The sequence below is a fragment of the Heloderma suspectum genome, chromosome 5 (genome assembly GCF_057233095.1).
Source record: "Heloderma suspectum isolate Gila_16-S chromosome 5, 16-S_ref, whole genome shotgun sequence".
Classification (NCBI taxonomy): Eukaryota; Metazoa; Chordata; class Lepidosauria; order Squamata; family Helodermatidae; genus Heloderma; species Heloderma suspectum.
This window is the reverse complement of record NC_139462.1, coordinates 200124039-200137218: the sequence shown is the minus strand read 5'-3', so window position 1 is coordinate 200137218 and position 13180 is coordinate 200124039. Positions and strand designations below refer to the sequence as shown.

General features: G+C 47.5%; 1 protein-coding gene across 1 annotated transcript in view; it reads right to left on the bottom strand.

Moving 5' to 3' along the window:
* PLXDC2 (plexin domain containing 2) overlaps positions 1 to 7685 on the bottom strand; it is a 344440-nt gene extending 336755 nt beyond the window's left edge. Inside the window, exon 1 of the mRNA XM_084859023.1 lies at positions 7153 to 7685. Coding sequence (XP_084715149.1) covers positions 7153 to 7264 — 112 coding nt within the window. The 5' untranslated portion in view covers positions 7265 to 7685. The remainder of the gene's footprint in view (positions 1 to 7152) is intronic.
* Between the last annotated feature and the right edge of the window lie 5495 nt (positions 7686 to 13180).

Sequence of the window (13180 nt, the reverse complement as noted above, 5' to 3'; positions counted from 1 at the left end):
CTTCTATGTGTCTTTGGGAGAGTGAGCTTCCTAATCTGGTACACTGCCAGCGTGATTTTGCAGGCTCACAACTCAGTTTTTTACATGTCAGTTGCTCCTTAACTACCTACCTCACCTAGAAAATCTTATGTTCAGATAAAAAAGAGTGTGCATTTGTCACTCTTTATTTAGAAGTAATTCACACTGCCCAGTCTGATCATAATTCATTAAAAGGGGGTGGGGAGTACGGAAGAGTGTGATGAAGGTTGTGGAATCTGACACTATCCTGTGCGGGTCTACTCTGAAGGTAATCCTACCGAGTTTATTTAACACTCTTTCTAGGCCATGTTTCAGGGTATTTATTTATTTATTTATAGCATTTGTATCCCACCCTATATTATTAAGATCTCAGGGCGGCATACAGATAAAGTCAATTTAAGCAGTATAAAACAATAAATAATTTAAACAGCTAAAACATATTAAACTATTAAACAAGTTAATACCAATTAAAATCTAAAACAATAAAAGAGTTAAAACAGTGTGCTACTTTAGGGAATGTATTTTATCCCTCAAAGGCTTTAGTTAAAAGCCATGTTTTTACTTGGCGCTGAAATGAAACCAATGTCTGCGCTAATCGGGCCTCCAAGCGGAGGTCATTCCACAACCCTCTCAAGGTGGCATACAGGATAAAAACTATACAAATAGGCAATAAATATACAATACTATGCTACAAACACTATAAAAACAAATAACCCCAATAAAACCTGCAGCCCACAGATTATGGGAAAGCCAATGAAAACAGGTGGGTCTTCAGATCCCCTGCAAAGAAATGGCCTTTGTCCCAAGTAAATGTGTGTAAGATTGCAGCCTCAGTGAAATGTCAGTAAAAATATGATCAGTGCTCCATAAACAAAATAGAGAGCCCACATTTGCCATTACTCTGTTCACAACTAGCCAGTTCTAAATCCCAATTTTAAAATGTCACCAAGCTAGACAGATAGATAGATTTGTATCTTGCTTTTCTATTATTTATACTCAAGGGAGCCAATGCTCTTGTTAAAAACTATCACAACACACAGACATCCGAAATAAACAAACCGGGAATAAAATCTCACAATTATTTGCAAGGGGTGCCTGTAATGCTATGCTTAGCTCCCTGGGGGTAAAGATCCATTGAATTCAGAGGGGCTTCAATCTGACTGCATAGGATCAACTTGTAAAACACATCGAGCTTCGACAAAAGCCAACTGAAATGCAACCAGCTGTTTTTAATTAAGAATGCAAACAATCTTGCAAAGAAATGTTGCAATTTAAACTGCAAGCATGAAGCAGGAATTCCATCAAAGAAAAGGAGATACGTATCTAGCCTCTCCTTAAGCATTTTCCTCCTTCTCTGACTACCTCCAAGTTAATCTGTAGCAAACAGTAGCAAAACTTGAAAGCGTTGTTGTCACCTCACTCACTTGCCAGAGTAAGGAAGGCCTGCCAATTACCCCTGGGTGCTCCTGGCAGATGATGTCATGACTGCTGCTCTGAAAAACGTTCTGGAGCTGCATTCGCCTGCAGTGTCCCCCTACGCCAGCACTGCCCATGTCTTCTTTAAACCAGGGAACCTCACCTTTGCATGCAGTGTTAGGATGCCAGGGCGCTGTAGAGGGGGTGGATACTACACAGGTGTGCTGATGTTACATGGAGAGTGGCTGAAGGCCTGGTTTAAATGTAATGCAGGGAGCATGCCAGAAGGCAGAGGTAAATCCTTCTTGCCCAGCTAGTATCACTTAATCAGGCCTAACACTTGCTGTACCACCCCATAAGCACTTAAATTGGGTAAACTGGCCGGTACAGAATTTGATATGATGCTGCTGCTATAAGGACATCAGCCTGAAAGTTTAGGACTCAAATGCCTGTCTCTGAACTGGTCAAGCAAGAGCTTCCATTCCTTCACCAGTCAACTTTTCCAAACACAACTATATGTCTTTTAAGACTCCTCTATTGGATAATAGCAGCAGCCAGCCCTAAGAATCATCTGCATTAATCTACTTTGTCTGGTCTGTCAACCACAGCCTCTTTTTGAAAAGAAGCCTTGAGAAAGATCGCGCAGCATTTTGGAAACTGGTGTGTTGTTTTCTTGCAGTGGGCTGGGCTGCGTTCTTGGCATCCTTCCCACTAAGGGTCTGATTTTTAGGAGAAACTGAGCAGCAGCAGTTAGGAAACAATCTTAATCCAGGCCAGAGTATTTGTCCATCTATGCCAGTATTGTCTATTCTGACTGGCAGCAGATCTCCAGGGACTCAGGCAGAGAGACCAGCCCTGCTACCTGGGATCCTTTGAACTGGGGACGGAACCAGAGATTTTCTGCATACAACACGTATGTTCCACTATTGAGCTATGGTCCCCAGTAAGCTCCCACTAATAGCACAATCCTATGCAAGTGTAGACAGAAAAAGTCCTATAGCTCCCAGCATTCCCCAGCCAGCCAGAAAAATGCCCTACAACTCCCAGCACTCCCCAGCCAGTCATGGCTGGCTTGGGAATGCTGGGAGTTGCAGGACATTTTCCTGTCTAAACATACATAGCATTGCACTCTACCTTTATTATGCATGCCGATTTCCTATTCTCAGAGTCCCAGGAAGCTACAGACACCAGGACGCATATGCATGCTATATATTTTTTAATGGCATGAGAAAAGAAAAGAGATGGCATAAGAAAAGAAAGACATTAAAATGAAACACAAAGACGTGGTGTCACAGATAGAAAAACACTGGAACAAGGAGATGCGAATTCAAATCCCAGCCAACTCATAGATTCATGGGGTGGCCTGGAATAGCTCACTGCCCTTCGGCCTCAATGCTCGACAGCCGCCTTTCCCAATCTGGTGCTCTCCAATGTTCTGGATGTCAACTCCCATCAGCCCCAGCCAGCATGGCCAATGGTCAGGAATGCCAGGAGTTGTAGGGTTTATCCAACAGGTTGCATCCAATGTTAGTCTAACTTAAGCTCAATTTAAGAAAGAAGGAAAAACATCTCCATTGGAATCAATGGAGACTTTTTAAAAAAACTGCCAGGTTGGGGGGAGGGTAGAATTACGGGATGAAAATGAGAGGGGGAAAGCCTAAAACCCTCCCCCCCACACACACACACACACAAAGTGCCATGATCTTGATCCAAATCAGGGCCACATGCATTTCCACTGAAGTAAATACTCAATAATCTGATTTGAAGAACATTTGGGCCTCATACAAAGTTGTAATGAGGACAAAGAGGGTAAGGAATGGTCCTCGCTGAAATCCAAATATATCAAAGCTAGAAAGAACTGTTGAACTATAGCATAAAAGCACTATATTTATACAATATTTTATTACCTATGACAGCCCAAAAGTTTCCTAGCAATTGCTTAAGAACATCTGAGAATATTCTACGATATTCCCACAGAACTTATTCGTAAGAATGCAGCAAGCTGCCGATACTGACAGCAGCTCTCCAGGGTTTCAGGCAGGAGTTTTTCTTGCTCTACCTAGAGATGCTGGGGATCAAACCAGGGCCTTTCTTACATGCAAAGGATGCAATGCTCTACCACTGAACTACAACCCCTCATGCCACTGATGAGGTGAGGTGCTCTCGTGTATTTGTTTCACGCTACTCTACCGTTTCCCCCCCTCTTATTTCGTGTGTGTGTAAAGCTCACAGTAGCTTCCATGGAGCTCCTTAGCAATCTTCTACCTAGGCATTGTCCTGCTGAGACCTACTTAGCTTTAACAATGTAACCACATCATGTCCCTTCAGACCATTCTTTGACCCTATAGGAGGTTGTCTGTAGTCAAATATTAGCCTGACGAAGACAAACACCAAGAATGGACAAAAAGGGATTCTTCTTTAACACAATCTGACTGAAACTGCATACCCAGGAGCACTGAAAAATTACATATACCCCAATATATTTTAATCACTGTTTTGTACTCCCAGTCAGATAAAATTATGGATTTCATCCAGTGCTTATGGATACTGTGCAACTCCTAAATAATGGTAATAATTGTGTACTACCATGATATGGTGGTTATTTCAGATGTATTCACCTGGAGAGAATGAGTGAGATGTAGTACACACACCCTTAAATTTTATTCCTATTTTAAGCTTCACTAGGCATAGTAAGACTCTGGAGCTAGAAGACTGGGTGCACATCCCAGCTAAAACATAGATACACTTATTGGCCTTGCCCAATATAGGATTGGATGAGCACACTAACACACTGTAACAATTCTGTTGATAAAATTAGTCAAGTACTTAGCTGTGGATGTTAACAAACACCAGGTAAAAATGTCACGTAATTTATAGAGCTAACAACATCAGTCATACCATCAGGGACTCAATTACTTGTTCATCTTCCAATATGATATATGCCATTGGCTGTCAACAATGAGGAGTTCACTTTCTACAGGAAAGAATAAGCCAACAAAAGTCTGACACTAAAAAAAATGACAACACCAAGAAAATTCTTCACCATTCTTCACCCACCCACCCCCAGAAAAACTTCCAAGGGAGACTCCAGTGCAAAATGGCTGAACTAGTTTTTATCAGGAAATTTGTTTCTATTCATTTAGGTCTAAATCAAGACGCAGGATTATTGTGAATAGTATTGCATCTAGTCGAGCCTTGTATAGGTATGTCATAAGCCTTCTGTACGTCTTGAATTTCATGGCCTTTTCCTTTTACTGTCTACAATCCCCCCCCCCAATATACGTGTGTGTGTGTGTGTGTGTGTGTGTGAGAGAGAGAGAGAGAGAGAGAGAGAGTATGGTCTGCCAACTATGGATAACACTTCATGTGTCTGATGATGTGAGCTCTGGTCCTCAAAAATATAAGCAACAATAAATTCTTAGTCTCGAAGATGCAGCAAGTCTCTTTGTTGCTTTTGCTGCAATGTTCAAACACTGCAATCTTATGCACACTTACTTGAGAGTAAGCCCCATTGAACTCAATGGGACTTGCTTCTGAGTAAACATACATAGGATTACTCTGTAACATAGCTAGTCTTGAGGAAGATTCCAGGGGGTACAATATCCTGTAGAATGTATACCACCTCCACAATGAACCTTTGATCTAGCAGACCCTCCTATACCCATTTCTCTACCCTGTCCCCCCCAAGCAAGAAACAAAAGGGCAGGAGTATTAGTACATATACAGTATTACTATATTTGTAAAGAATGTGAAACCTTGTGCCACTCCTTTGGGAATAAAACAACAACACCTTACATATTCACACCAGTCAATAAAATTCTTGCTTCCACCCAGTAAGAGCAGGAAACAGAGAGGAATAGGTTCTAGCTGTGTCTTTGACAACTAACTACCCATCTTTTCAAATAAAGAAAGGTAGAGAAGAACAGAATGCCTACTAAAAAAAGGAGCTGGACTTCATGGAGAGAAGGGAGGAATAGAAGCTCTGCAATCCACTTTTTCCCCTAATCACAGGCACTGATGAAGGAAGGCAAAAGCAGCTACTGCCAATAGGCCAAGGGTGCCTCTTCCTTTAGTACAGATGGAGATGAAAGTGACACAAGGAGATTGGAGAGACACATTATTTTGCAGGTGCACAATTGTTACCCTTTCACATTCTAGACCCTTGGTGTAAATAGTGTAGTCAACCTCCCCCCCCCCCGCATGGTTTTTGCGCTGTTAGCAGCTGTGTGGCAAGGACAGCCAGTGTGATATAGTGCTTAGACTCTCGGACTGGGACTCAGGAGATCTGGGTTCTAGCCCCCAATCAGCCATGAAGCTCACTGGGTGACTTTGGGCCAGTCACTGTCAGCCTAACCTACCTCACAGGGTTGTTGTGAGGATAAAATGGAGAGGAGGAGGACTACGTAAGCCATCTTGGGTTCTTCGCAAGAAGAAAAAGGGCAGGATATAAATAAGAAGATTCAACAAATGATGCTGTTCTCAGCCCACAAGATGGGGAGGGAATTAATCCACTGAACTTTTATGCTATAAATAGCATAAATTTATAGCATAAAATAGCATAAAAATAGCATAAAGAGGCAGAGGCAACTTTTACCCAACAAAGTTAGCAACCAGAGGTACAAGGGACAAATTCTTTTGCTCCACTCTACACAGGCTAGTTTACAGATGATGATGTTACCAGGGCACTTGCTGCTAAAACAGAGAAAGCAAAAGAAAGAAGCCACTTAGATCATTCACCAGTTTCCACTAAAACTATGCTCCTCTCCATCCATGTGGAAGAAGATGCACAACTCCTCTTTGGTTGCCTACTGATGTTTCCTTCACCACATACTCTGAACAGAGTCTCTAAGAACTTGTCAAGCAGACAGAAATTCAACAGGTGCTTATTTTCCAGCTCATTCCAGAAAAGTGGAATGCAGGAAGTGCACCAACCCTATCACTATTAAAGGGCATGACAAACATTTATTTGGGGAGAGTTGGGAAGAACATGATTAATTGGTCTCAAAAGACTCAAACACTCAGAATCACAGAGACAGATGGACGGGACCCTGAAAACCGTATCGTCCATTTCCCCTTGACAACGGGCCGGATTCTCAAATCACATGCATGCTACATGGTACACCCTTTGAGATGATCAAACTCCATCATGCAGACAGGAATGTGGGTGTGTGCCAAAAACAGAGAGGGGGAGCAAGCAAGACGCCCCGCACAAGAGGTGCCTTCACAGTTGAAGGAGGAAGCCCAGCTGGTTCAAACACTCAGGTCATGCGTGCCCCCCTGCAGGGCTTGGAAGTACCCCGATGGAGCTCAGCTAGTCTGGGTCTAACTGTGCCATGGCTCAGCTTAGCCTGGAACAACTCAACATCTGACCCTCCGAGGTGTTTTTTTTCATAAACTTCACCCACACATGAGGAAGCGGATTATGGTTATCCCACAAGGCAAAGGAACTCTGCACATGCTCCAAATAAATTTTGTCCCATTAAACGAAACCTCAGGCTCAAAGGAGGCAGAACCCTCCCCCTCCAAACGTCTCCAACCTACTTAGTCTCTTCAATCGGGATTAGAATTCGCCTGGACGAGGACGAATAGCTTCCCCACGGTGGAAACGCGCGACGGCTTCTCTACAAACCGTCCTCTCCATCGCCTCTTTCGCTTGGCGGTGGTCTTTGCTCCCCCGCCCCCAGCACCAGCATCTTCTCTCTCTCTCTCCCCCCTTACCGTGGCAGTGCTTCAGCTTCAGGGCTCCGATGAGCTGCAACCGGTCAGCAAAACACTGCAAAAGTAAAAGCACCCCCGCCGCCGCGACGTTGGCTCCCCAGAGCCTCGCCATAGCGCTTGCCGGGCGGCCCTGGTCGGCCTGGCTACTCTCTCGGGGCGCCGCTTTGGGTAACCAAGGAAAAGCGCGCAGATATGGTTCGCGCTCCCCTCCCCTCTCAATCCTGGGTGGAGGAAAAGTCACTTTTTATGCCGGCCCGATGTCATTGAGACCAGGAGAGGCGCCTGCCTGCGTTTCCCAGCCCCGATGGTTCTTCTTTTTCCAGCCCGGCGATCCTAGTCCAACAACATCACTACGCGAAGGGAGTGTGTTTGCATGCGCGCGCGTGTTTGCGTGTGTGTGTGAACGAGCGAAACTGAGATCAGAATCGGCGGCTAAGTGCCAAACTCTCCCAAACTGCAGAGGAGCGAGCGGAAAAGAAGGGGGAGATTCCCCACCGAAGTGCCTCCCTGTTTGCTTATCCTGAGCCGATCTCAGGGAGGGGAGGGGAGGGGAGGGGAGGGGGAGCGGGGCTCCCAGGCGGAGGGTGGCTCTGTTCTTTTCTCAGCACACCCGAAATAAGCCCAGAATGAATGCAAAACAATCCGCCGCCCTGGGAGTGTCCGTCCTACACAGGCGTTCTTCCCGATTCATCAAGCCGTGTGGATTCCTGCGGCGCGATCCAGCGGAGCAATCGAACGGGCAGGTCTCATGATCTCCGAGACAAAACAAGCTCACCCCCTTTCTGTGTCTCTCTTCCTGTGCGGGGATGGGATGGGAGGGCTCGGCGGCGGGAGAGGGGGGGCGTGAGAGAGAGCGGGTCCTTCAAGAAGACCGATGCCAGTTCTCCGGATTGCCTTAAGGGCAGGCGATCGCTAGGATCAGGCCGCAACTGAGTCTAGGAAGGGGGGGCCGTCGGCTGCCCAATTGAAAAGAAAGCCGGAGAGGAGAGGGACGCGCCTTGCACGCCGCCACGGAGGTGGAACTTGCGAAGAGCCACCCCGAGCTGCGCGCTCGCTCGCTCGCTCGCTCTCCGGAGCTGCTAACGAGGGAGAGGGCGACTGCCGCGAAATAGTTGGGCTGCTGGGGGCGGGAGCGCCTCGCCGCCCGCCCCGCCACCCAGCCGGCTCTCGTCTCACTTCGGACCCGTGCCTCGCCTCGATCCAGGCAGCGCCGCCGCCGCCCCCTCCCCTCCTTCTCCCACCTTCCCCTGCCGGAAGCCAGCTGCCCCAGCCGATGCGCGTCCCCGGAGGAAGAGAGACAAGGAAAGCCGGGGCGGGAAGGGCAGATCGCTCTCCGCGCCTTCCTCCCCTCCTCCTCCTCCTCCTCGTCGTCGGGCTCCTGCCGGAGCCGGGAGCGGCGGCGTGCAGGCGAGGAGCGCCTCAGTGCGACGGTCTCCCTCGCTCTCTTCTTGTCCCCCGGCAGAGATTGATCACTGGAGGCGTCCCTCCCTCCCGCAGCCTGCTCGGAGGAAAAGGGAGAGGGGGGGAGAGGCGCAGCGCCTGCTGTGGCCGGCGTGGAAGGGCGGGATCGCCCGCAGGCACCGGCTCGCTCTTCCCCGAAAACAAACACACGCGGCAGAAAAGAGCCGCCGGGGGCGCGTGAAGGAGCGGCGCGCGGCAGATCGGAAAGGGGGGCGGGGGGGGGAGCGAATCCGTTTTAAGCCGGATTGGTGCGCAGTCGAGAGATCTGGAGTACTTTGAGGAGCTGCGATGTCCCCCGGAAGCCCCAATTCCAGCAACAGCCCATCTTGCGCGGGTCTCGCTGTTTGGGTCGTGCCGCCATCTAAAGTATACCGAGAGAAGAATGTGGCTGCATGTGCTTGAACTTTCGTCTTTCTCCCTCGGGCGGAATTCCTAGCATTTGAGCAACTCGGAGGCTGGAAAGAGGGAGGAAGGGAACTCGGCGAGGGCTATTCGAGGGAGGAAAGGAATGAAACGCGGGCTCGTTCGTCCCCAAGATCCATTCCTAGGGCCAAGTTAGGCTGTTGTGGCTGTTGGCTTCAGCCTGGCCCAGACTGCGCACATGGCAAAAGTGCTCGTCTGGACGGTTCCTTCTCACAAACCCAGTCCGTGCTTTCGCACGCAAATCCCCTTCGAACTTTCTCGAGTGTGGGTTTTGAAAAAAGGGACACCCGTGCCCAAGTCTGATTTGTGTTGGGTGGTGAGAAACTATGCGGATGGCCCAACTGCTAAAGGCACCGTCCGGTAAAGGGTTGGGAAAAGGGCACCCCTGGGCAACATGCAGAGTGGTGCTGCCAACAACAAGAGTTATCCACAACACAAACACATACACATTTAGTTGGTCCATGGAGAAGCAACAAATTCTATGCATCAGAACTAGGGATGTACAAAAGTCACTTACCTTTTCGATAAGTTACCTTTTCGATGTGGGGGAGGCGCTCCATCCCTCCCCCCGAAATTCTCCCCAGCTGGCTCCGCGGAGATTCTGCGGATCCGCCAGCTGGGGCCGCCCGCAGCCGGACATCCAGCTGCTGGGCAGGCTGCAGGGACGCAAATGGCGGCTGCCGTAGCCGCTGCCATTTGCGTCCCTGTATTTTGCCGTGATAGGCTACGTAAATATTTACGTAGCCTATCACGGCAAAAAAACACACAAAACAGCGAACGCAAATGGCAGAGGCTACGGCGGACACCATTTGCGTTCCCTTTTTTTTTTTTGCCGTGATAGGTTACATAAATATTTACATAGCCTATTATGGCAACAACAACAAAACGCAAATGGTGGCCACTACGCCATTTGCGCCCCTCTCTTTTGCCGTAATAGCCTATGTAAATATTTACGTAGGCTATCACAGCCCCCCAAAAAAGGGAACGCAAATGGCAGCCACCGTAGCTGCCACCATTTGCATTCCCTTTTTTTTGCCGTGATAGGCTACGTAAATACTTATGCAGCCTATCACGGCTTCGCAGGGACGCAAATGGCGTCCCTGCGTTAGCCGTGATAGGCTATGTAAGTATTTATGTAGCCTATCACGGCTATAGTGATGAAATGAATGGCGGCCGCAGCCACCATTCACAAGTCAGCGTGAACGGCAGCAGGTAGGTGTCCCATTTCGCATGCCTTTCGCAGGGCAGGGGGGCTTCATTCTGCCACAGATTTCGGGGGGCCGAATGCACTGGCATTCAGCCTCACTGAGATCTGTGGCGGAATTCTCTGACATCCCTAAAATATTTACGTAGCCTATCATGGCAAAAAAAGGGAACACAAATGGCGGCGGCTACGGCAGCTGCCATTTGCGTTCCCTTTTTTTGCCATGATAGGCTACATAAATATTTATGTAGCCTATCACGGCCTCCACAGGGACGCAAATGGCGCCCCTGCGTTAGCCGTGATAGGCTACGTAAGTATTTAAGTAATAAGTAAGTAAGTATTTACGTAGCCTATCACGGCAAAAATAGGGAAGTGAATGGCAGCCGCAGATGCGGCTGCCATTCGCAAAGCAGCGCGAACGGCACCAAGTAAGTGTCCCTTTTCATGCGCCTTTCCCGGGGGGCGGCAGCTTTGTTCCACCACAGATTTCGGGGGGCCAAATGCACTGGCATTCGGCCTTACCAAGATCCGTGGCACAATTCTCTGACATCCCTAATCAGAACTCATACCCAAGGAATCAGAGGATTATGCCTTCAAATGCCCTTTAGTATGGTGCAAGAAACCTTTAATACTTATGGGAAATGAAGAAATGCCTCTGTTCTACATTAGCGAAAGCTGCTTTCAAGAAAGCAGTGGTGATTTAAGCACAATTTTTTCCTTCCTGTTGGGTGTTGTGCTGGTTCCACACTAGAGGCTGGATCCAGGATCTGAACTCCGTTGATGGAAGGGCTCTAGTCAAGGTGCCTTTGCCAGACTTTAGGGAATCCCTTTCCCCCCTCCACACACACCACAGCTCACCTCATTCAGCAGGGTCGCCCACCCTTCCATGTAGCATTTTCAAGGGTCTGGAGGGGCTGCTATGGGGAGCAGGGGTTGGGGAGGTCCACTTCTGCCAGTCTTCCACCTGGAGCTGGATGCAACATTCTGCATGGAATCACCGTGGCTGCTTGTTCACTCACATTTCACCAGGGTGGGGGTGTAGCGGTCCACAGATCACCATGCATGCTGGATGTGGGCTTATTGTGTGCAATGATGTCAACATGTCTACTTTTCCTGCTTCTCCACAATTTCTGAAGTCACTCCCAGAAGTCTCCCATTCACATGCACAGGATTTCCTGCTGTACCTCATAACCAAGTCCTTCATATGGGGTCAAGTCTTCAGCCTCACTGTTGGTCGATAGCATCCAAATTTCCAGCACCTCAGAGCCCATTCCTAAGTTACAGTTGCAAGATGGAAGCCACTAGAAAAGTGGCCATTCATCCCCACAAGCTTCTCCCAAACTGGCGCCTCCGGATGTTTTGGACTACAACTCCCATCAGCCAACATGGTCAATGATGATGGGAGATGTAGTCAAAACATCTGGAGGGCACCAGGTTGGGGAAGGCTGATTTACACCACCATATGTATAGACGAGAGTGGAGAATCTGTACCCATGGAGGTTGCCTTGACTGCTAAATAAAGTTTCCACATCTGTTCCACACATCTGTTCTTCCTGGCTGTGGTGATGCTGGGCTGTCCACATGGCAAAGGGAATCCAACAGTGAGCAGGTCTTACATGCTACATGGCACCTCTGCTATATATAGCTCCAATGTGCTAATTGTATTATTGTTCACTGCTGAAAACCAATACCATGGCACTTCATCCACTTAGGAAATTTTTGAGAATATTATCCTTGGTAATTAACAAGGCCATTCACCTTTCAAATTGTAATTATATTAAAAAGGCTATAGTGCTTCAAACATAATTGCTAAATACAGCCATACATTAGCCCGGAAGGATAAGCAGCAAATCGGATTTTATCTAAGTGAGATTTTTGAAGTTGCAACATCGTATAAGTAATAGTTTTACCCTTTCATGCGATGGCATTTCTGGCACACTGAAATAGAACTCTGGTATCTGTTAGTCTCTGTTGTCATTCAATAGATTTTTCAGTTATTAACTGTAGAAGACAAGGTGGATTTTTGTTTATGGGTTTGCATTTTCATATGATCACAGTACAAGTCCGATACGATGCACTCCAATGGGCACACAGAAATGGAGTTTTGAAGCAGGGCAAATTCATATAAATGTACAACATTTATACCTGCGTTGCCATTAAAATGCTCAAGGCAACAGCAATAAAAATAAGGAATGCACAACATAAAGCCACAAGAGCCCTAGGTAGGCATTCTGTACCATCAAGATGCAAGCTAGTCCTGTCCTCTAGAAGCCAACATACATGCCGCTACAGCTGATGTGTGACCAATAAAAGTCTGAAGGGGGTTTATGCAAGATGTACGCATGTAGGGCTCTCTCTACAGGGATGGGAACCCTGATCTATCAAGGTTGCCATCCCATGGAGAAAGCCTTAAGTGCATTCATATATCTTAATTAATCTTAATATATCCCTCCAAACTAAAGGAGATTGTGTATAAATGGGGGGGGGGGCATGGCTGGCATGTGCATCAGCCTCCAGGGAGTTGGGCTAATCTGCACATTCTTGACAGTGCCTTCATATGTTCAAAGTCTACAGGTACCAGTTGCCTGAATAGGGGTAAGATACAAGATAAAAGATATTAGGACGCAGCAGATTAAAAACTCAGAACCCATGAAGTTTAAAACATATTTTCCATTCTGCAAAAACTAATAAAATCCATCCCTAACAGGAAGGCCTTACAATGCTTTCGGAGGATGCTGGGATTCTGCTAAAGTTCCAATGGGACAAAGTCCACAAAATTTGCACGCATTTCTCTTCTATGCCAGCAGTGGGGAGCCTGTGGTGCTCCAGATGTTGCTGGACTATAACTCCCACTGGACATTGCCCACGCTAGCTGGGGTTGATGAGGGTTGGAATCCATCCAGATCTGCATGGCTACAGCTTCCCCACTCCACCCTTGTG